Source organism: Acanthochromis polyacanthus, chromosome 5, assembly GCF_021347895.1.
Source record: "Acanthochromis polyacanthus isolate Apoly-LR-REF ecotype Palm Island chromosome 5, KAUST_Apoly_ChrSc, whole genome shotgun sequence".
In the NCBI taxonomy this organism is placed as follows: domain Eukaryota; kingdom Metazoa; phylum Chordata; class Actinopteri; family Pomacentridae; genus Acanthochromis; species Acanthochromis polyacanthus.
The window spans coordinates 10,246,082-10,271,183 of NC_067117.1; the positions used below are offsets into that span (position 1 = coordinate 10,246,082).

Sequence of the window (25,102 nt, forward strand, 5' to 3'; positions counted from 1 at the left end):
TTCTTATTGGCTATATCTTTTTATTTCCTTGAATAACTATCTGGTGAAAGGCCATGTGTTATTCTGTTCTATGACTGTGACGCAAGTAAAAGTAGGAAAAACATCCAATTCTACCACATGAAAGACAACATGATTAACCATAATAAGGAGATCTATGCCAGAGAATAGTGTGACGTTCATGTAGAGAGAGGAGGAGTGGGTTGCTGGGACTTGACTCAAGCTGTTCTATACTAAGAATTATTGAAGTCTGTTATGTTTGTCAAGTGGTGGCATAGAATGATAGTGTGCCCTACTATAACTAAAGAGATGCAGCACAGAATAGCATTTACCAAAGTAAAAGTTTTGGTTCATGCACTACCGTTCAAAAGGATGGAGTCACCCAAGCAATTTCATGTTTTCCATGAAAACTCACACTTCTATTCATGTGGTAGCGTAACTGCACAAAGGTTTTCTAATCATCAATGAGCCTTTCAATACCATTAGCTAACACAATGTAGCATTAGAACCATAGGCTGTATATATAGTGGACGTAGCATCTGGCTCCAGAATTGAAACCAACCCGGAAGTGTCAAAAACTTGCAATATCACGCCGTCCGCTAGGGTTGGCTCCAAAAAGTTTTTTCTCCATAGACCCCAATTCATTTTTGGAAAAAATAAAATTTGATAGACTGATGTTCTACAGCTCAGGATTTTTTCCCGTTAGTTTTCGTGGTCAAAATGAGAGATCAGGTGGCCGATCTTAAAATAAATCAATACTGAATTTTAAATAAATCGTTAAAGTTGGCGGAGCCAGGGGGCGTGACTATACTTGATGGACAGCAACAGAAGCCTCTGCGGTAAAATGTGGGCGGGATAAGAGAGTCCTCAGCCAATCCTGCCTCTAGTTGCTCTCCGGTCCAGTCTGTTTGATGACGCTTTTTACGTCACTGGTTCCAAAAATCCAAAACGGCGACCAGGAAGTAGCAAAATCCGGGCTTCATTTTCTCGGCGTTGAAACCAACGGGTGACGTCACGGTTAGTTTACGCCTGATTAGAACACAGGAGTGATGGTTGCTGGAAATGTTCCTCTGTACCCCTATGGAGATGTTCCATTAGAAATCAGCTGTTTTCAGCTAGAATAGTCATTTACCACATTAACAATGTGTAGACTGTATTTCTGATTAATGTAATGTTATCTTCATTGAAAAAAATGCTTTTTTCCCCCAAAAATAAGGACATATTTAAGTGACCCCAAACTTCTGAGCAGTAGTATATGTAGTACAGCATCTAGAAAATGCATTGCTCTTTGACACAAAAGTGAACATTTGCCTGAGAGGTAAGTGCTTTATCACACATTTGCACATTTTTAAATGGAAAATGGTTATAATTTTATGACAAAACAGCTCTAAGTTGTCACACGTGGGATCATGAATGCTTAGTAAATTATGGACTAAGGCTTCACAGATCAGACAGAGGCCATTTATAAGAACAGCTTTTGTTTTTTCACAAAAAGAAAGGACAGGAACGAGCCAAAGGAATTTTCCACAGCCAGACACCCAAAACATGTTCTTATAAATGACTTCTAACTGTTCTACAGCAAATAACAAATATTAAAGGCACTTGTTACAGCTTGCAAAGTTATTAGAAATTGGTTCTTGAGTTTCAGAGGCCAATAAAAAGCAATCAAAGGCAACACATTTTCTAAACCAGGTGAATTCTTTAAGATTTCCTCAAGTTTGAAATAAATATATAAGATAAAAATGACACATTTGAAGGAGAGACTTGAGATCGAACTGGCTGAGACAGTCACTTTAATGGCAATAATTACAGATCTGAGTCACAAAAATAGCAGTCTAGATAATTACATAGCAGCAGGAACATTCATAAAACATCTGAATTCTTGCGAAGCGACGACGTTATTTCATAAATATTAATTTAGATAAATAAACTCCTCTGATAAGTGTACAGATGAAACATGTTCAAATATAGCAAAAAAAAGTATTTGTACTTGGCTGGTGATTTCAAAACGACACAGTTTCACAATTTAAGTAAATGTGAAGCTAAAACTAAGGTAAGAAACACACATTGTATTTTCTTACCTGATTTTTTTAACAGATTTTCTGCAGTGTAGGACATCAAGAATCTACAAAAGCACGTCGTATTGTATATACCCTTGGTGTTAACAGCTTTGAACTGTTGTGCTCTTTTTGGGGGGAAACCAGACAAAATATACAAGTTTCTCAGCTGTTGCTCTTCTAATGGCAGCCCAATGTTGAATCATAGCTTATGATTTAGCCTCCAGCATTTTGTTGAACATGACGAGACAAATTGGCCTTTTTGTTCAAACGAACAGTTTGACATGTTGGGAAATTCTTTGCTTTCTGGCAGGACGTTAATGGAACATTGATTCTACTCTTATAGTTTAAGGCTGGAAACAGGGAAACACAGCTAGTCTGCCAGCAAGCAGAGACACAGAATGCTGCTCATTGTTAAATTCAGCTTTTAGTTAAGTAGGAGTCTAACAGCATGAGACTCACTGCTGCTCTTGGATCAAATCCACTGTGAAATTCCTGATTCTATACAACCTTGCAATCAAATCTGTGTTAACTTGTAGACCGAATACGTGCTTGAAAATTTCTGCACTAGGTTGGAGATAGTCTACTCGTCCTCCAGTCTACTCATACGCTCCCTTTCTCTAGCCTCCTGTACGCAGCAGGCATTCGGCAACTTTTGGCCCTGCAGGCAGACGAGGCTTTCCAGGAAACAAAGTGTTGATTCACCTCTGCTGTCATCTTCACCCATTACTGACCCCAACTGCTTCAGATGTGGGAGTGGGTTTGGTCTTTATTCACAACTGGAAGCTTCATCCCTGTGCCCTCTTCTTTTGCAAGTTTTCTCCTACAGAAATAAACTATGACACTGGCAGCTGTGAACGGATACTTCTCAAGTTGGAGACACTGACTGTCCATTTGTGGTTTAGACTAAGCAGAGGAGTGCATCTGCTCTGCCAAAACTCCTGAACTCCAGCCAGGAGTCTTTTGTCCGAACTTCAGCCTCTTCTGCAGCTCTGGCTCTGAAAACACCAAACCAGACGTCCATGAAGAACCCGAGAGGATTCATCTCTTACACTGTGTCATTGGAGAGGAGTGGAATGAAGGGTAACAATCTGTCACCATTCATTCATTAATGAATTGAATCATCAACACTTCTGCCAGTTTAGATCGGCCTTGTGATAACTTCAGCCTTTCCTGAGTTCTTAGTCACCCGATCCTGTTTTGTCCTTCCTCATTAGCCGGATTGTCTTACATGCAGCATCATTTGCTGCTTCTCCGCTTATTTTTGCGTCTACCTGTTTTCGATTCCCTACCTGCTTGCTAACGTCTCATTATTCCCATTTGCTTTTGTATGAAATATTTGTCGAAGTATCTTTAAGTCTTGCATTTGAATCTGGTTTGTTACTGAGCTGTCACAACTCGAGGCCTGTTTTAAGTCTGGAATTAAGAAACTTCTATTTAGCCAACACCACAGTCTCTCATTGTATAACTATAATCACTGGCGTCACGGTCCTGCACTTTGTCTGCCTGAGCATCCATCCTGACCAGCTTTCAGGGACTTTGATACACAAATAAAGAACTTCATTCCACAAAAAACTTTGCTTCTGCACATAATCCATCTTGTCTCCACCATATATTCTGGAAAACAGTTTAATAGTATGTAAATGTACTTTCCAGGAACAGGGTTGTGTTTAGTGAACTTCAAAGGTGCAGGAAGGGGGATTTTATACCCAATAGTCAGACCTGGGGTAGCTGTTTCCTTTTAATTATTTAGAGGGCAGATATGAAAACTCTCCTAACTCTAATTATGTCTTTCTCTGCCAAAAAGCAAGCGAGTTTCCAAAACATTTGCTTTAAGGTGGCAGCACAATATCAGCACTTACATTCGGAGCAAAACAGTCTTTCCCCCAACACGTCCTCTCCCCCTGCTTAACACAACAGTATTTGCCAGTATGCGAAGACTAAGAGACAGACTGAGAGTATAAAGCTTAAATATGCACATTCAATTCAAGCAGCCTCTGTTGAGACCTAACAGTCGTGTTCAGTTTACCAAGGCATCCCTAAATGTGACCAATGATAGCAAACATTCAAAACCGGCTGTGTGTTGTTGCTTATCCTGCTGCGTTTCTCTTTCGCACAAAAAAAACCAACAAAAAAACAAAACGGCTCCTTTCTGCAGCCGGTGTGTCCGTCCTTGCTTATGAGGTCTGCTCTTTGATTCTCCTGTCATTACTTGTTAATAAAGGTAGAAAATAACAGTCCTGGCCCTGGCCATCTCGTTAATGACAAGCCCCATTCTTCATTGTGTTTGCCTGCGGGGGTTTGGGGATCAGCTACGGTCAGTCACCACGCTTCAGCACACAGCTCTCCGTCCTTTCATCTTACATGACACTGATCAATGCAAGATCAGAAGGCAAACCACTTCATCTGCTGCCTGCCCATGTGCGAATGCATCTGAGGGGTTTTCTTCTCCCTTCCCCTTAGCATGTAATTGCCTGCACCCAGAGGCTAAAAGTTTCCTCTCAGGAGGTCGTGTAGGGAAGAAAAGCACAGTTGTTGTACAGACCAAGCACTGGTTGGGGTTAAATGTGAACTTACAGATATCATACAAGTAGACAGTATTTTTTAAAATAAATGTAGGTTTTTGTAACCTGACAAATGGCACGTGTTAGGAGTTTTAATAGCTCGGCCCATTACGAACACTTGGGAGCCTTCAAAATAATGGTAAAGGTGGTGTGTGAGGAACAGAGTTAGAGAGGGAGCAGTCAAAACTGGGAGTAAACCAATATTGCAGTTCATATCAATATCACATCACTCTACCTCCAACAAGTGCTGGGTTTTTCTTACTAGCTGAAAAGTAGCAGACCACCAAAAATTCTCTAAAACATCTGGATTATGGTTTTTCTTACAGCAAACTCGATGACATACATATACGTTTCTGTAGTGAGTAACAAAGAAACTTAAAGAAGTACGGCACAGCTTTGTCAATTTGGAATATTTATCCACTCTTTAAATGTAAAAATGCTGAAAGCAGCAGCTCTCTGCCAATGCTAATTTAAGGTTAAAGCTGCACAGATTTAACAGTCTTAAAGTCTTTAAGTAATTTGTTTTCTCGTAACAGTGAATGACCAGATCTTCCGAGCGTGACTAATTCTATTGTAGCTTTACTTCAGCAAAGCCCCGAGCTTTCATTTACTTCAAACTCTTCAGTCTGAGATTTGTTCACTATTATTCCTTTTGAAGTGGCACAATGTATTTAAAACAGGAACATCAGACGAAAGACACCAAGGCAGCTCAGTGCCGAATGTTAATGGATAAATCACAAAGATCTGCGGAAGAGATTTTTTTGAAATGAATTAGTTCAAGAATGGCTGGGAAAGCATTTAAAGCCAGCCGTAGAAGCTTTAACCTCCTCACAAGCCTTTTCATTCATGTACCATCATCGTCAGTCGTGGGACACAGCAAAAAAAGGAACAAATGACCTCCTCATCCAGAGACAACGCTTCACACTTGAAAATGTACTCAAGAATTCAAGTCTTGAAACTAGAGTGAAGTCCAGGATCTCATCCATTTCAAATACATCTACATCTACAGGCCTGCTTATGCAAATGTCTGTGTCATCACTCGGCCCCAAACAAATTGGAATAAGTCATAAGCGGGATGTCTCTGTGGGCTTAAAAAGTACAGCTTGTTCTTTTGATTTGAGTTGCCCATGTCAAGAAAAATAAATATCTCAGGAGTTCTACCAGACACGGCACTTCAGCTCAGGGTTCATTGGACTGCCTTTTTGGCACTGAAAAGCTTCTGAGAAAGCCTCAAAATTCTGCAGCGATCCAAGCACCCTGAGGACAAAAGAAAAACAAAACATCAAGGATGATAAAAGCTAAAGTATGTTAAGAATGTTAGAGGAGCACTGGTAAGTGTGAGTCCAGCCTCCAACTCCTCATTTGGATCAACAAACTGAAGCTGCACTGATCCCAGCGCTTTAATGAGTTACGCTTCGGCACAGCAAAATATTTTTCAAGTGGGAGTATTAGGCTTATATTTTCAGTATCATGAAATTTAATGAGGTAACCGCCTGCAGGTGACCCAGCGTTGGACAGCAACAATGAAATTGGAAATTTGCAGTTGTGACTTTAGACCTTTACATTTGCAGTATCTATTTTTTTGGCCACTTGGGAGAAGTGTAACCGAGCTGTAAACACAACCTTTAGGTCGACAGAGGTCTTTTTGGTCTCAATTAACAACTAGCAAACACATGTGGCTCTACAGATGCTAAAATTGCTCAACCATTTTCACCAGCGTGCCGCTCACTTTGTCATCTGTCAGCAGGTTTGGACACAGCTGCTCGTGATCAGAGCAGTGAGAGTAAAACAAAGCACGTTAACATTAAATGTCACTAAAGGCAAAGCTAAATGAGCATATAAAGCTCCATGTAGTTGAACTGAAATGCAGATAATTCTGTTTATGACTCCAAGCAACTCCTATCTTGGGAGTCATCATGTGATCCGGTGCTAATAGGAAGATTTTAATTATTAACTCTTTGAATGCTACGTATAATTTCAAATACATGGTTAGCTACATTTGAAACATTGTGTATTCGATAATCAGAGACTTTCTTGAATGTATTCACTTAAGAAATTTTTAAAAGCGTCAACATATCCATTAAAATGAATCTCACAAATCAACTTGAAACTTCAAAAACAGTGATAAAAGTTAAACACAGCAGAAGTTGTGGAGCTGATTTACTTTTCAAAATGAATTTAGCAGCTGGTTTACCACATAAACTGGATACCATTTCTTTTTTTTTTTACTATTTCTCATAAAATGTTCTCCTTTTTAAATGTTTTTTTTCCCTACATTTGCACATTTTTATTCAGAATATTTACTTAAAAAATGTAAATGCTGCAGTAATTCTTTTCTGTCAGACCAACAATACACCTTATTGTCAGAAACATGAAGTTATTTTAATTTGCAGCCTTATAAAATGAAATGCTTTAAGACATTCACCAGACATGTTTTAAAAATCCCCACTTAGAATCTGTATGTCATATTTTCCCCCAGAAATGTTACATTTTCTCCATAACTGAAGTCAATTCAGATCTATAATTCTCACTGTGCAGTTAAATGACGGAAATTGAGCCAAACATAGTTCTGAGTATCAGGGGACTTTGATAATATATATTTTATGAAGCTCTGAAAACACTCTGATTAAAATGTGCCCATGCTAAAGCCCCTTACCTGTATTCTAAAGGACTGTGGGAGTCAGTCTTGATGGACTGGCTGGCATACTCAGGCCGATAAGCACCACACCACACCTAGGGAAAAAACGGTTTATTTTCAAAAGGTTTCTGCAGACTGCCAACAGTGCAAATTGCATTGTTTTATTTTATTTATTATTTATCCTTTATTTATACAGGTGATCTCATTGAGACACTGGGTCTCATTCTGAAGAGAGACCTGTCCTTAAATAATAAGATAACACTGAGTCACTGACAAACAACACTAAGGGACCTGTAGTAGACAATATAAGAATATAACAGTGAGTTCCAGACAGACAGGTTCATGACAAAACACAACATAGACATTAAAATGGATGTGCAAAGCGCCAAGCAATGAAGTTAAAATGTAAAAACACTAAGAACAAAAACAAGTCCAAAAAGATGATATTTCCAGCGTTCAAAAGAAGTCCTCCAGGGGAATCTAGTGGGACGGCTTCAGACTCTGCTGCAGAGTTCCAATTAAATAATATATACTTGCAGCAATTTCCATGTAATAAATAATGTTTCTGCTTTTATATAAATGCATTTTTGGTACAAATTGTTTTCCTCGTGCAAAAACAGACTCGTAAATGTCATCATCTCAGTGGGGTGTGATTGTGGCTCCCAAACAGATTTGAAACGGTTGTTTGACCTGTTTTATTGTCAGTGACAGTTTTCCGCTTTTTAATTTGTGTTCTCTGGCACCGAGATGCTCTTTGCTTTGGCAGCTCCTCTCATCCCCTGCATGCGTAGCTCAATGCTGATTCGTTCTGTGGTTGCTTCAGCGTCTCACCCCCGACCCTGTCCCTTTGTCCCACTGTTTACTTCTCAGCACCCGGCATCCAAGTATCAACTCCAGATGGTGAATTTCCTCTGCCCTCTATCTACTGAGATAATAAATTCAGAAATAACACATTACTTACTTGGGCAAAGTTCAGAAAGAAGAGTTGCTTGTGATCCATGTCTAGACCGGGCAGACGAGGCTCCTCACCCTCCATCTCCACCCACTTTAGATAAGCCTGTAAGCACACACTCTCACTTAACAACAGATTGCGGATTTGCAGAAATTTTATTCGAAGCAATTTGGAGTTGGTCATTGCTGCTAAAATAGTAACATGCGGTTTTCTGCATCTGACCTTATATGCTTGGCGAACACCTCCATTGTCTGCAATGTTCTCGCCCAAAGTGCTGATTCCACTAACCTGTAATCATGCCGACAAAACCGTGAACACAAAGCAGCATGAAAACACCCATGCTGGTGTTTACGCAATACGTGGTATTACAAAGCTGAAACAAAACATCTCATTTCATACGTCCCACCGGGTGCTTACGTTTTGTCCTCCCGCTAGCTTCCAGTTGAAGTTGCCATATTGTTGCACCATGCACTGTGACTGCTCTTTAAAGTGCTCCGCAGAGTAATTACTCCACCAGTTTAGCATATTACCGTCCTTGTCAAAATTACGTCCTGCAAGCAAACAGGATGCATTAAGCAAAGCCGAACATGATGCACGTCTGTCTAAAAAGCAGCAGCCTGTTATTATTTATATAGAGCAAAGGATAAACTGTGTTCATTATTTCAGGTTTCCAAAAATATCAGTGCCTCACCATTGTCATCAAACCCATGTGTGATCTCATGTCCAATGACCATTCCTATTCCTCCAAAGTTGAGCGCCTGGTGCTGATGTTTGCTGAAGAACGGCGGCTGTAGGATTCCTGCAGGAAACACTGGATGGACAAAAACAAGCAGGGAGTGAAAACACAATACGGGCTGACAGTGCTGAACAGGAATGCAATGAAGAGTGACTGTTGCCATACAAAACATCCTGCATTTGTCACAGAGGCGGCTGTAAAACTCTTACCTATCTGGTTTCTGTTGGGCGAGTAGAATGCATTCACCACAGCAGCACCGATGATCCACCTGAGGGGTGATGGATGCAGGATTTAGACAAGATAAAAGCACTGAGCTGCGTTTTCCGTTAAATACAGCAGCCGTGCGATCCATGCATGCAGTTTATTTTGCACTCTGACAAAAATAAATTTAAACCTTCACTTTCGGTGTTACTTTATGAGGACCAGAACATCTCTAGCAGCAGCTGCACATTCAGTACACCGTTTTGGGAAATAATCTTCGTCCCTGCCTACTATCTTTGAAACAGCAAGAGGGAGCAAACACGCATGGCTGTTCAACCCTATTAAAAAGAAAGATTTGGGTTGCATGAGTATTTTTTTTTGGCCTTTTCTTGGCTTTATTTGACAGGTTAGTGTAGAGAGGTAGACAGGAAAGTAGGGAGAAGATCTGCAGCAAAGGGCCATGAGCTGGAATCAAACCCAAATGGGTCCCACGCTCAACCAGTTGAGCTACCTGGGCGCCCGTTGCATGAGGTTTTATGTCATTGACTTTAGTCAAGAGCAGAAAAAGACGATGCTGACTGCCCGCTTGACTTTAACTAATAATGACAGTGTGTACTCTTTGATGTTTTCAACCACTTACAAGTCAGGATCAACAGGCTCTCTGAGTTTCTTCAGACTCTTATGAGCTTCAGACTTGAGGTTCTCAAGGATATTCTCAAAGTAGTGTTCTTCACTGAAATTTAGCTTCGAAGAGAAATGAGACAAATGAGTGATGAGTGCATCTATCAGGTCTTTACAATAAGGCAGACAAACAGGATTTCATTTAGACTTACATGAGCGTACTCCTGGTCAAGCTTCTGGTTGCTGTGTTGTAGAATATGATCTGGATAGCCAATGTGCTCCTTGATTGCCATGGCCTACAGGAGACACACAACAATCAGCATCGTTCTCAACATTAAATAAAAACCCATGCTGGTAGTGAATTACCTTTTCTCTCGCCTTCTCCTTTGAGGGAGTGTCCATCCAGCTCAACTCCTCCAGTGTTTCTACGTACGCTTGCTGGATCTTAGTGATGAGGTCACTGACCTGTGACCACAAAACACAAAGATCACAGCCTCACACAGGCTCTGTTTGTGGTTGTGGCACCAAGCAACAAATGCCCCATGTTGCAGCGTGTAAACTATAATCTGTACAAAATGGCACAAATGCATTACTGCACATACACAAAACACACTTTGAATGTTTAATGGATTTGAATAATTAGAATTGCACTGTCTTTATCACTATGATGCATAACAGCTTGCACTGAAATGGAATTTGCTACACTAAATGCTTTTGTGATACATGATTGGTGTTTTTCGTAAAGAGTAAAACAGATAATTGTTCTAGACATACACTACCAGTCAAAAGTTTGGACACACCTTCTCATTCAATGGTTTTTATGGTTTTTATTTGTTTGTTTGATTTTTGCCATTGTAGATTAATACTGAAGTTTATCCCTTTATGTTTGCAACATAATTCCGTATGTATCCTTTTATAGTTTTGATGTCTTCAGTATTAATCTACAATGTAGAAAAAAAATAAAGATCATTGAATGAGAGGGTGTGTCCAAACTTTTGACTGAAAGTGTATTTCCTTCATCTGGTGGCACAGAATTAATTTTGATGATTTTAAAGTGACATTTGGTTTCCCAGAGTCTGTATTATTATCTTTTGCATAATGCATGTCATGCTAAAAACTCCTAAAGCTTGTATAGTTCGGCACTTTTGTTGCGGCAGTAACTGATTTCCATGCACAAAGGAGAACATGTTCCTTGTATATTCATGGTTGTTTGTAGTTGGAAAACACTCACCATTCGTTTACTTTCTCCTGCAAACGTCTCACGCACATACAAAGCTCCAACCGCATTCTCCATGCTGCTCTGGACGTAGCGGACACATTCCCGCCACCAAGCGTCCTCCACTGTGGTTCCATAGAGAGTCTAAACACACACACACACATAGAGTTATGTCTTTTAATAAGAAGCTCATGTTAACACACGTCGTTCTGTTGTGTTGTGCTCATCACACCTTTCTGTAGCGGGCTCTTGCGTCTTTAAAGCGGCGACTCAAGCTGTTAACTCTGTCGATGATGAGCTGCCAGGTGAGGTAGTTCTGCATAGTTCTGCAAACACACACAGTTTTTCTTAAACAGTTAATGTGGTGTTCTCCATCTTCTCTGTGGACACTCCTTTGTGACTAATTCTTTGACTGACCTGACACTGTGTCTGGCGAGAACGTCATTCATCTTCTCCAGGTAGGGAGAGCTGTACACAACCACCTCCTCCTCCACCTGGACATCGATGGACACACTCGACAGCACGCCTTGAATAAATCGTGTCCAGTTGAAACCCTGGAAATAAAAAAAGTGAAATATTTTATTTTTAACATATTTAATTTTAGTTAATATGGTACTTTAAAAATATGGCAGCCTCACCCAGAAACAAGGGGCTTCACTGCCAGCCCGATCTCACGGGGATTCGTGAAACTGTCACGTAAGTTTTAGTTTCGGTTTCGTGCGCACCAACACGATTTCGTCATGTTTTTCGTGCCGCTCACCACGAAATGCGCACCAATGTATTTTAAACGGCGGACTTTTCGTGCCACTCAGAACGTATTTCAAAAGAATGTGTATATTATATTTTTAATGTAAAACCGTGGCGAATCCAACGCTATATTTTGCATGACATCGTCCCTAAACATAACCCTAACCATAACCTAACCATAACCTAACCATAAGCCGGTGGTACACTTACCAATTTGCATAGGAATTTCAAGAATGTCCGGCGGCCGGCGGCCGCAAACGCGATCACACAAGCAGTATACGCCGATGGACAGCTTAGATCGTCATGAATCCGCTGGTATAAACCACTTTCAGATGTGATTACCACAGCGAAAAACATTTCGTGGTGAGCGGCACGTAAAACATGACGAAATCGTGTACTTTACCATCGGTGGACCAAATGTGTTGAAGTTAAAGGAGACTATGTTGAAAAATAATGCGAGAACAGTCTTTCTCCTGTGGTGTTTGCTGGAGAGGCAACAAATTTCAGAAGTACATGCATGTAGTTTAAAGGATTTTACAAGAAGTGCCCCCAGTAGCCAGTGAAGCAGCATTAAATCCGAATAGATTCAGTTTTAAGATGGATGAGGTTTCCTTTCTATAAAGTCTGATCTTCATACCTATAAGGTAAAGCTCAGCAATAACTACTAGGTAGTACTCTTTAATTTAGTTGTTTAATGTCTCACTGTTTGCATCTTGGTATCTTGGTCTTCTTTGTGTGATTCTTTTAGGAGATTTTTCTGATACTTTCCACTTGGTCTCAAAAAATGCAGTCAATTTTTACCATGATTTTCCTCAGTTCAGTTTTCACAGAATATGACAGGTTGTGCATGATAAATATTTTTTGTCAACAAACTGTTTTCAGACACAGTTATGCATGATAGGTATTGAGCTTTTCATTGCAACCAAGTTGTGTTACAAGTGTATAAGATGTAACTACCACAAGAGGTGTCATTATGTGCAAAAATAACAGGACTCCAGCAAAAACACTCTATCAGGACACGACTGAGTGTATCATTTGCACCAATCGCTGACCCACTTTGAACCAAATGTTGTTTGCAATGACCTGCTAAGTTGGTTTCATGGTTAACTAGAATGAAGACTGCAGAAGTAGTCTTACTTTACTCGTCAGCAGTCTAATACTGTTGTGTGGGCTTTCTGTTGGCCTTTTCCAGCTTACATGCGAAGCTAAGCTGACTAGTTGCTGACTGTAAATTCATATTTACTGTACAGACATGACTGATATCAATCATCTCATCCAAACCTTGGGGAGAAAATGAATAAGCGCATTTCCAAAAATATCAATCTAATTTGTTATTTTCTATAGCCACTGTATAAATGTACTCCATATTGTTCAGCTGTCTTGCTGAACAGAATCTGTTTTTTTAAACTATGAAGTATTAATTATTCACTCATCCTTCCAGACTGTTAACTTCATTTGAACCATCAGCCTTCCCACACATTCAACACACAAGACAGAAGGGAAATTCGACTCACGTTAAGGCTGAATGTGCTCTGCAGTTCACCGAGTGTCATCTTGTTGTAAAGAACGGTGACATCTTGGCGCTCTTCTGCTGGTGATGTCGCCTGTCCAGCAACAGGAAGAAAACTGTCAGCTTTCTATAAACTGATTCTTAGATTTTTGCTATCCCATTTGTCATGCTCTCGACAAGCACGAAGGGAAAAAAGGGCTTGTTAAGAGCTTGGCTGATCTCCTGGGTCCACACTAAATGTAGCCCGGTTCTCTCACTGACTGGAGGCACAGCAAAGGTGCTCATTTTTCATCTTGTCATTATTAATTTTCCTTAGCTCTCGTCCCACAATTCCATTTCCTGTTGTGGCTGGCACTCACGTTGGCGATGTCTGTCTCCAGCTCCAGCACTTGCATCATTTCCTCCCACACTCGGTCGTCATCCTGAGTCAAGTTCCTGTCCTCTCGGGTTATCTTCGCAATAGAAACCATGAAGTGTAGGTAGGCCTCTCGAACCTGTGGTACAATCACATGAGCCAGGAATTATGTTTTCACAATGAAATCAAAGATCTGCAAAAACAAAAGATGTGACGACAGTTGTATTTGCGCCACACAGTGGGAGAGAACATTTCAAAACACATGCTCTTTCCTTAAACAAACTCATGGTTACTCAACAGAAGACCTCAGTGTGGACAGTTTTTATTTGAAGAATTTCCTCAGCAAGCTGGTTGATGGTGGCTTTTTCAGATATCGTGTTTTTTTAATGGTCTGAAAATCGCAAACAAAACCCCCATTCACCACCACCGCACTGTGGATGGAGCTATTTCTAAACTAAGTTCAACAAAAACTATTGTATGGTTTGATATCACCAGGGACAAATGAGAAAACAGTGCATGTTTTGTGTGTGTGTCACCTTTTTGTAGTTTCCATCATTGAAGTAGTAGTCTCTGGACGGCATTCCAAGTCCTGGCTGGTCGATCTAACCAGAAAACAAGAACAAAAGTAGCAATTACACTGCAAAAAATCAAAATCTTACCAAGTCTGTTTGTCTTATTTTTAGTCAAAATGTCTCATCCCACTTGATTTAAGATAAATTCACTTAAGTGACATTTCAGCAAGTCAAACAATGTTGAAATGATCTTGTTTTGAGTTGTATTTTACAAGAAAATTCAAATTAAGTTTAATACATCTCAAATTAGGAGGTTACATGAAAGCAAAAATCTATTTTTGAGTGAAAAACTGCTTCTTCTTTTTTTTTTAGCATGTCTGGCTTATTTTAAGACACCTAAGCTTGACAATCCTGGCAAAATAGAGCTTAAAATAAGTTTTCCCAGCTAATCTTAAGATCTCAATATTCTAAATATCACATCTTATTTCAAGAAATCTTACCAAGCCATTTTTCACTTTTTCTATTGGCAGATTTTTTTTTCACTTATTTCAAGATAAAAGTTCCTTGAAATAAGTTTTTTTTTTCTTGTTTCGAGAGGGGCATTTTTTTCCAGTGTATACATTTTTGCAAGCCCATAATTCTTATATACTGTTTGCATTTTTGTGTTTTTAACATTATACCAGTCAAAAACCAATAAACTGAGGGGAACTAGCCCGCATTGTCCATGTACACAAAGTCTTAAATAGCTTAGAAAGAAGGGTCTATAGCATTATCTTATATCGTAGCTCTGTTAGGCTGTGCTTTCAAAAATGTCCCAATGGGAATGCTAACATGCTGCTGTTAAGTTGGCATATTATTCAGCCTGCTCAACATCTTAGTTTTGTGTGTGACAATACTACTAAATACATTTGTGTTTAATGGGAATGCTAACAGTTCAGCGGATATTTATCTCAAAATTGGAGGACTGGACAGCAGATCTGATGAATACGCTACAAGCAAAGTGAGCAGATTTAGTAGGAATCACCAACTTCATGACAATCTAGCAAATAGTTGTTGAGGTTTTTCTATCTATCTTCTATCTTAATGGCAGTGGCCGACCAGCTGACAGACACCACCAGCTCTAGTTTCATGCCTGTAATGTGCCCACTGTAGAGTCAGTTAAGGTGATTGGAAAATATTTAGAGATGATTCAACACATGGTTGGGTTTTCATGTTTGTTGACAATAATTAAAATGCAAACTGTTGTCTCACATAAATGATGTGACGCAGCGAGTCCCGGTCGTCCGTCCACACATACATGTCCAGCATGACCTTCTTGTGGAAACGGGCAGTGAGTGTTGCAAGCGTGTCTTCAAGGCTCCACGTTTCCTCTGCAAAAAAGGGAGATTTTTTTTAAAATAATAATGGTCTAACAGTAAAGTCATGATCATTCAGTGTGGCCTGCTAAAACCCGGGTGCCTCTGTTGCACATTTTACTGGGCTCTCGCTGTAAATCTGTGTGTGCAGATGCAGCTATGCGTGGTTAATTCTGTTTGAGCCACCGTCCATGATTACATTTAATTAAAGTGGCAAGAGGCAGGAGGACGGGGAAGAGCAGCGTAGACTATTTAAAGCATCCTTCACAGTCCTGATTGAGGACTTGCTCCTCTGCCCACGCATCACCCTCCCAAACTCCACACCTGACTGCTCAGCTGAAAAGCCTCGACCGGCCTCTTGATCCCGCCAACAAAGCTTGTACTCAACAATTCACTGACAGCAAATATAGCTGCACAGACTCTGTGTGGTCGCATGTGTTTGAGGAGGAAGAGTGCTTGTTTTTGTGGATGGCGCTGCATGTGGACATGTGCCTGTTAATCAGAGGTGCTTCTACCTGCCGTGGTGTCCCAGTCCTCTGAGGCCACGGGCCAGTCTCCAATACTTTCTATGAGCATCAGAAGGGGCTGCGAGTCACGCTGCTCTATGAGGCCTGCGGAGACAACACAACCACATGTTCGGCAATGCCAGAACCACGCTACGGTCTTATGCAATACAACGACACGCCATGCTAAGTTTGAGAGATGATTCTTCACCTTTGAAACACCTGAAAAGCAAAAGAATGAATGCAAATGGGGTTGTTTCAACTGCAAATTTCAGATTGTTTGATCCTTTATTTGTGTAGTTTCAGTCATCACCACATGGCCTGCAGTAAAAGCCATCTAAAAGATATTACAAGCTACAGATAAACAACTCAACAACCTATCATTAATTAGCAAAAAATAGGCGTTTTTAATGAATTCATCGTTCTATTATATTACTCCTTCCAACCACCATCCATCCATCCACCCATTATCTATACACCACTTAATCCTCATTAACATTGTGGGGTCAGCTGGAGTCTATCCCAGCTGACTTAGGGTGAAGACAGGGGACACCCTGGACAGATCACCAATCTGTTGCAGGGCTACATGTAGAGGCAAACAATCACACTCACATTCACACCTACAGATAATTTAGAATCCCCAAATAACCTGAGCATGTTTTTGGACTGTGGGACGAAGCTGGAGAACCTGATGAGAACCCACATATGTAAAGGGAGAACATGCAAACTCCACACAGAAAGACTCCAGGCAGGGACGGGAACTGAGGCTGTGAGGTGACAGTGCTAACCACTGAGCTACTCTGTACCCCCAACCACCAACCATTTTTAGCAATTTATCCAGATCCAGGTTGCATTAATTAAGTAAGTCATTATAGATTGTTGTTTCACACAGTTGGTAAGTAGTGAAAAAATGGATATGTAATAGAAATTGTAGGCCACATCAGCCCTACAGATTTTCCATCATGCTTTGGCTGGTATGATCATGAAATATGTGGATTCAGGTCTTAAAGGATCTTAAATTTAAGTTGGTAAACCCTGCTGAGGAAGCCTGACTGATATGATAAACATGTTTTTTGGTCTCTTTTTAAGAAGAAATTGTAATTTTGTAGACACTTTGAGTCCTTACTGTCATTCATGCAGGAGCTGTAAAGGATCTTGGCCTTTTTGATGGCATCCCTATCCTGTGCGCTTGATGTTTCAAGAACACCTGCAACAACAAAACATATGCAAAGCGTCTGAATGAAGCCCACGCTTGCTCCGAATGCTGCAGCCCACTGGCCGGCCACAGATTCAGCTCGGCTGACCTTTGAGGACAATCTCCAGCTTGTCCCTCAGAATGTCAAAGACGCTGTGGCGGGAGCTGGTCTCTGGGATGACATGTCTCTCCAGCCATCCCCCGCAGGCGTACTGGTAGAAATTATCACAAGGCTTCACCGACTTATCCATGTTCTGCAAGAGCCGAGCAGCTACAAGGCATCAGGGAGAGAAAGGGCGGCGTGGTAAAGATTCACATGCGGTTGTGCAAGAACGAGGGGTGACTTTGCAAAATAAAGCAACAGGGGGACAAAGAAAACGCTGCGCTTCTCACCTGCTGTAACACAGTCTGCAGTTGTGCACACATTGTTGAGGCTGGAGCGAAACAGCTGGCCTGGAAGAATCAGAGTCAACAGTTATGAGAGAACACGTGGACAAATTGCCCCCCTCAGCTGAGACAGGGAGGCTGTTGTGCAAAGTACAGAGCAAATTCTAAGTAGTCCAGATCTGTAGTCTGTGTGAGAGAGGCAATGTCTATGTCAGCAGTGACTGTGTTCTTTCACTTTTGTGTGGCACTGCTGATCTGGCAGAAAAGGGAATTATAGTATTACAGTGTCTATGAGAGGCGCGGGCTCGAATATGACACATGCCAGCCCACTTATCGCACAGCGCATCCTGTGTTCAGTTTATGAGATTAGACTCACCTTCACTTGTTGAGCTCCTCGACACGCTTGTCCTGTTTGATTGTTCTGAGTCGTACAGGAGAAACCACAACATTAGACACAGTCTGCACGTCTTCAGTTTAAAGTTTACTGCCAACTGCAATCGATTTGAATTAATTTTACAGTGAATTTTATTCAAAAACAACTCCAAACTGAAGATAATAGCATTTTTCTACTTAATAGTTAGGACCGTGAGGAAAATTACTCCTTTCTTTGCTTATTTTTATGAGAAAGATTAAAATTTAAAGGCTACCTAATGCCATGTGCATCAGTATTGCATAAAGCATATAAACTCTGCACACACTTTAAGATCATTTGCTGTCATTTACACTCATGAACAACCAAAGTAGTGAGACTATTTCCATCACTGCTGCCGTCTGTAATATCTGGATCTTTCCACAGTGATCCTGACAGAGACATTACCTTTCACAGCCGATGTGTAGAGGACCACCAGCCCGGCCAAGGCACAGCTGACCAACAGCAGCAGCACGGACAGACCGATTTCTGCAACAGTCCAGCGACGCTTTCCAGGTTTACTTGATTTCTCCATGATATCCATTTGGCTTTCGGATTTGCCCATATTCCTCCGAACTGCCGGCTCTGCGGGAAAGACACCGTTGGAGTGTGGGATGGTCCAGGCAGAGAGCTACCACTGTGTGTGTGTGTGTGTGTGCGTGTGTGTGGGCTGTGCAGTGAAAACAGTAAACTGTGCCAGCTGACCTGCAGTGAGTGAGCTTCAACTGCTGAACACCTACAACAACTTCACTGACAGGAGTTGTGAAACTGTTGGTCTTGTTGCACAGTTTGTTGCTCTTTTCCAAAGTGATGTAAAGCTCAGGTTTCATTTCCAGGGTTTCATTACTATTTTTGGGCTTCAAACTTTTTCCTTTCACATTTTGAAAAATCAAAATCACAGTAGCCTGAATGAAATCTAAGACGCTAGTGGGCTTGCATCCCTTTTTATAGAGAAAAACTAAATTATGAGTAAAATGCTGTAATTTTCTTGCTTTGATTTACTCTGCAACTGATTTGTGAATTTAAAAGGATACAGATATTGGTTCCTAAAATGGGGGTGAGGGGAAAAGGTTCACCAAGACAATTTTGAAGGGTTACAATCTGATTAACCCTCCTGTTGTCCTCTTTTACAGGCACCAAAAAATATTGTTTCCTTGTCTGAAAAAACCCAAAAATCCAGCAACAAAATTCCTCAAATTTCTGAAAATTTGCAGAACCTTCAGGAAGAAAATTCTAGTAATTCCTTAAAAGTTTCTCTTAAAAGTTTTATTAAAAAATGTAAATATTTTCAAAAAATGAGTAAAAATCTTCCAAAAAATCCTTAAAATATCTAAAGTGATTACAAATCTAAAAAGAAAAATCACACATCAACCAAAATCCAGTAAAATTTGCTGGATTTTGGTTGATTTTTATGTGAATGTTCCTTAGAAACATTTTTAACATTTCTTTTTTTTCCATCAAAAAATGTTCAAAGATTTCCCAAAAATATTGAAAATGTGGACATCAGGAGTTTCACTGTGAAAATATATTTTATTTTCCCACATTTTCAAACTTTAAAACGGGTCAATTTTTACCCACAGGACGACACAAGGGTTAAAAGGACAAGAACGATTCAAATGATATTCAAATGACACTGAAGCTTCATTTCTTTTGCTGTAACTTTATCTTAAATCAGTTTGCAAGGAACTTTTGAGGACATTTAAGCTCGTTTGTCCTTCAAATGAAACAAACCAGGATGAAATAAAAACAGTTTGCTTGACCTGCTGACATTTCACACCTCCTCTGAAACCAAACTCTGTGACAAAACTCCAGCAGCAGTTGCTCCACTGTTTCATTTTAAACTGCAATAAGTCAGAAAAAGTTTGGAGCCACTCACACAAGCCATACAGTTTTATTTCCAGAGGCATCAGAATCTGCAGTATCACTTACCTTGAGCAAGATGTCTCACAAAGAGTGTTTTTGGAAACCAGAAGCACACTGCTGTCAATATATATGATATATTGTCTGTTCTACAGCGATAACTTTCAATATCATGAATAATTATACAATCAATCCCTGCATATAGCCCGGCCCTATATGTCAATGATGATTAGTTATTAAAATGAGTCATTTACTGTAATAATGATGGCTCTGGGAGGCCTTGTTCACCTGTTTTAATAACTTTCCCTCACATTTTACACTGCATAGGACATTATTTCTAGCTTTATCATTGCGCTCCATATGTTGTTAGAGAGTCATTGTGGATGCTAAATGTGACATTCACGCTGGAAACAATTTGGCAAACAGTAAATTAACCATTAAACTTACTTACTCTGACCATTGTTGTTTGAAATATTTGGCCCCACCTCACACCCCCACACACATGCACACCGAGCCATAAGCCCACTTCAAGAGAGCTCATTTCTATGCACAATAATTATGTATGTGTGAACACAATATTGCAAATGAGCATTTGTGCCGGGGACAAAACAACAATCACCCGTGGCTTTCAGCAGCATTGCTTTGCATCCATTCACTCCGCAGCACCTGTTTCTTCCATAACCATCCCCATTGCCCTGTCATTAGGCCTGACAGCGGACGCGCTGTAAATCAGAGGTTCACACTGCTGTGCCCCATTAGCCCTCCCTGATGAATACTCATGGGCACATATCTGGCACTATAGTGATGAAGAGCGGACAGGGGCTTGTTAGAGCTTCACAGCCATCCGCAAACCGGATCAGCGTCAGCGTGCACAGAAAAAAAACTCTCAGAGGCTCAGTCCTGCTATTGCACGTTAAAGACAGGCCTCACTTTATGGAAAGCTATGAAATAATGTGTAGTCTGCTGTGTCCATTCAACATTAACGGCCCACCATAGGGAGCTATTTACATGTTGGGTCCTTCATCACTGCTTTGTCTCTTGTCACAGATAGTCTTTAGCTGTAAATACCCGTAACAGCATGTCTTCTAAATTGTATTTACGAGGGGAAAAATGACAATATGAAGTCAGTGGTTCATTTCCAGCTAAACATGGAGTTAGACAATAAAGCTAAAACATTTTTATCCCTGATGGAATTGCTTTAAAAAGGATTTTTCTAATCAAAGCAATAATTCAGCTCACAAGTCTTACAGAAATGTCATTAGATTGGAAAAGACCAGCTCAACCATTATGCCATTTAAACAAACACTAAAACTATGAGGCAGCTGTTGATCTGTCCAAAACTGAAACCGCCCAGCAGGCTGTCAACAATCAGAGTATGAACCGTATGTAAAATATTTTATTTATTTATGATGAGCGTTCATGGCTTTAATAATCGTGGCACTCTCAGAAATTGAGAAGAAAATGATGCTTTTATTTCTGCATTGTAACATGTAAAGCTAGATAATACTGTATTTGCAAATTTGACAACAAATACATAAATGATAGAATTAAAGCCTGGAAATAGAGTTGTATAGTCCTGAAAAAATAGAGGTTTAGAGAGCCGCGGTGAATAATCTACACTTACAGTCAAATGTTTGGACACACTTTCTCATTAAATTTTTTTTTCCCATTATTTTCTATATTGTAGATTAAAACTGAAAACATCAAAATTGTAAAAGAAAACACGTGGCATTATGTTGTAAACAAAAAAGTGTTCATCTTCAGTATTAAACTACAAGGTGGAAAATAAAACAAATAAATAAAAGGTATTGAATAAGAAGGTGTGTCCAGACTTTTGACTGGTTGTGTATCCTGCCAGGTTTCCATACTTAGTGACATCTATAACTGTGTTGTGGTCCACTCTGAACATGCTGTGTGTAGCGCTCCTCTCAATTGTCAGCCACTGTCTGTCTGTTTTGACCACTTACTCAATGACTGTCTTGTCAGCAGAAATGGACTCTGTGGTGAACTGCTGCCTTGGTTGAGTTTGAGCAGGTTGGAGTCCATCATATAGATACATATATTTTAGGTTGAGTGTTAATCTGGGTTTCTCCTAACATGATACTAGAAATGACACCCTCTAAAATATTGTAAGTATTGTATATACAGGGTGGCACAAAAAAACGGGAACTTTTTAACAATTCAATAAAACCAGGAGTGATGGAAGAAAAATATTTTATTCATAGTAATTGAAACCTTAAAACATGCCATTTAAGAAACAGTGATGGAATTTTCATTTTTTAAAAATTACTTCCTGTCGATGGCGTCCTCCTGTACGAATGCATTCTTGAAATCTACCTGGGGCTGTCTCAAGAGTAAAGTGTACACGGCTCAACCAAGAATTCTGGATGAGTAAAAACAGAGAATTCAGGAGGAAATTCACAGTATCCCAGCTGAGATGTTGCAGCAGTCAATGAGGAGAGATTTCAAGAATGCTTTCGTACAGGAGGACGCCATCTACAGGAAGTAATTTTAAAAAAATGAAAATTCCATCATTGTTTCTTAAATGGCATGCTTTAAGGTTTAAATTACTATGAATAAAATGTTTTTCTGCCGTCACTCTTGGTTTTATTGGATTGTTAAAAAGTTCCCGTTTTTTTTGTGTCACCCTGTTCATTGTTCAGGACAGCCTCTTTACACCCTAAGAGACGTAACTCAGGGTAAAACAGACCAAAAGCACTCATCACATTCATTCCTGTCAGTCCAATGTAACTGTCGAACCCAAACGCCTGTCTGTGTTTTTGTCAACTGATAAACCAGAGTAGGAATCTACAGTGACTGAAAATGTCCTACTCCTTCTACTCCAGCGTCTCCAGCTTCATGATCATACATCGTAATGTTGAACTGCCCTCTGTGAGCATCCAGTTAGAGGTGTTCAGTAGAAGTATGAAGACATGTTTAACACAGAGTCAGAATCACCTTCAGCCAATCAGTAGCTTTTAGCAGAGGAGCTCCACTTGCTGGTTGTTGAGAGAAACACTGTCAGTTTAGCTGTGATTTACGGTTCATGTGTATGTGCTACGTGAAATAAAGCACAGAAACAATCATGATGTTGCAAATATGTGGCAGCTGTTAACCTGAAAGCTATTTAACATTTTACTGCTGGTAACAGCTTAAACAGGCAACATACTGAACTTACTGAGGTTAAAATCACCAGCGGACGTCTCAAAAGGAGATTTAATCGAGTGAGCTGTACTGAATGGCAAAAATCTGAAACTAACTACATGGTAGAGGAATTCTTTAAACAGAACTCAATAAAATGATTTGAATCCGCAAAGTGATTTGTGAATTTCCACGTCTGAACCCAGTGTCCCTGAGTGACTCTTTGCTGATTCAAATCCTTTAGTTTTATTTGTTTCAAAGATTCACTGACTTCACATCGCTATTCATTACACATTACAGTTCTTCTAGTTTAGTGCAAAACACTGAGCCTTTATGAGCACCGATTAGAAGACTCACAGCTCAGAAGCCACCAAACTCCAACAGGATCGTCACACCATCAGTGTTTCTGTCTCTTTCACAGCATATCAGCAGGCGTTCAGCAAGGAAGCATAACATTTTCTGTCATGGCTGAGCTCACATTTCCATTTCTATTTTGCTTTGTTTGGCCCGGCAAAAGACCTGTCGAGATTAAAATATCCATTTCAAGGGTGATTTGGTTCAAGAAGGAAGCATTAAAACATTAAAATACAAAGAAACCCAAACAGACAAAGACAAGAGGACAAACTGCACACTTTAGACAAAATCCATAAAGAAGCACAATATATTTAGAAGAAAATTAAATTTAAAAAAAGCCTTAAGTTCATAGCATTAATTAACAGCTCAGGCAATCTCAAATCTTCTTCATGGCTCGAGAAGAAAGAGGTTGATATCTTTGCTCTTCTTCGTTCTAACATGGGGAGCCAACATGTGCAGAACATTGTAGGTTATGTTGTTTTATTTCTGCAAATGTAAAGCATGTGCACAGGTAAAGCAGTCAGCAGCCAGAGGAGCATTAGTGCAAAGAAACTATGTGTTTGGTGAGTTTAAGCATTCAAACTTGAAATGTTGTCACTTCAAGTACTGAACACCTCCACAGTGATCTCAAATACATTTGTAAAGACGCCCAGCACCTCACTGACATGGCCAAGACTAGTAAAAGAGTAAGTAACCATATCATATGATGCATAAAACAGTCTTAACATACCAGAGACAGGGTGTAATCTAACAGGTCACAGGTTCAGTGTGTCAAAAATAAGATTCTTTCCCTGAAAGTGAGACTAATCTGTGCTAAACGCTTTCAGGTCTCCTTGTTTTTGAGCACTTTAAGATTACATGCTGCTGTGTTCTGTGACTGGTACTGTTCTTCGCTAAACTTAGTGTTCCAAACAAAACAGGGATTAACTCAGAGGTCGAGCTGTGCCAACAATCTGCACACATTCACTAGTTCAGGCTCATTCACACAGCCGCTGACAATATGCCCCCAAGTGTGCAGCGGTGACATCTATATTTTCCACCTGTAAAGATGTCTGCAACAGCTTGAAATCAAAGTGGAAGCGGTGTTTGAAATCCTTTCCTGGGACTGCTGACAGTCTGACTTGAGTGATGCCTAAAGGCTGCAGTTTCAAGTGGCTAACTTTAACCACTTTCACTTTGGCACTTGACAGCGAGCAGGAATGTAATGTGAAGGATCCAGAGGCTTACCTTTAGTGTGTGGATGGTAGAAGTCCCTGAGCCGTCCTCCCACAGCGCGCTAATATCTCAGACACCCCTGCTGAGCATCCACTCAGAGCTGGTGTGTAGAGAAATGAGTCTGTGCTGCAGGTTGAAGGAGACGTTATCCAGTTCAGTGTGCTGCTCAGAGAATGAGTGAGGCAGCAGAGAGGGAGGGAGGGAGAGGAAAGAGAGGGAGATGGAAGGGGAGGGAGAGGAGGCAGATGGGAGGTGATAGTACTGGATTGTTTTTGATTACATGACTGTGATAAGAAAAACGTTGGGGTGTTATGAAGGTGATGGGGTGGCTTTGACGTGTCTGTGTGCGGCTGAGGGGTCAACAGGATATTGGATGTGTTACAGTGAGCATCCATCTCTGTTCCTCGCTGTGGAGTGTACCCAGCTGCTGAGGGGGAGAAGAAATAAAGGGGGAGAAAATCTGGAAGGCTTGCAGGGAGATAAGACAAGCATGTTTCTTAAAGCGTTGAGCCAGCAGATAATCCAGCAACTCTGCAGCCACACAGGTGCAGATCTATACTCTGTAGTCATCATCAGA

At 40.4% G+C, this 25,102-nt stretch overlaps 1 protein-coding gene across 1 annotated transcript; it reads right to left on the reverse strand.

Moving 5' to 3' along the window:
- Nucleotides 1-1,773: 1,773 nt before the first annotated feature.
- On the reverse strand, nucleotides 1,774-24,719 carry mmel1 (membrane metallo-endopeptidase-like 1). The gene is made up of 24 exons (XM_022209794.2): nucleotides 24,538-24,719; nucleotides 18,364-18,540; nucleotides 17,923-17,967; nucleotides 17,553-17,612; nucleotides 17,269-17,430; nucleotides 17,091-17,171; nucleotides 15,977-16,072; nucleotides 15,358-15,476; nucleotides 14,131-14,196; nucleotides 13,599-13,733; nucleotides 13,244-13,333; nucleotides 11,400-11,536; nucleotides 11,215-11,308; nucleotides 10,998-11,126; nucleotides 10,133-10,231; nucleotides 9,979-10,062; nucleotides 9,786-9,889; nucleotides 9,154-9,212; nucleotides 8,900-9,019; nucleotides 8,626-8,759; nucleotides 8,431-8,496; nucleotides 8,218-8,313; nucleotides 7,275-7,351; nucleotides 1,774-5,875 (listed from the first exon to the last, which is right to left on the reverse strand). Exons 2-24 carry the CDS (start codon nucleotides 18,518-18,520, stop codon nucleotides 5,776-5,778), a joined length of 2,310 nt encoding a protein of 769 aa, XP_022065486.1. The 5' UTR covers nucleotides 18,521-18,540; nucleotides 24,538-24,719; the 3' UTR covers nucleotides 1,774-5,775.
- Between the last annotated feature and the right edge of the window lie 383 nt (nucleotides 24,720-25,102).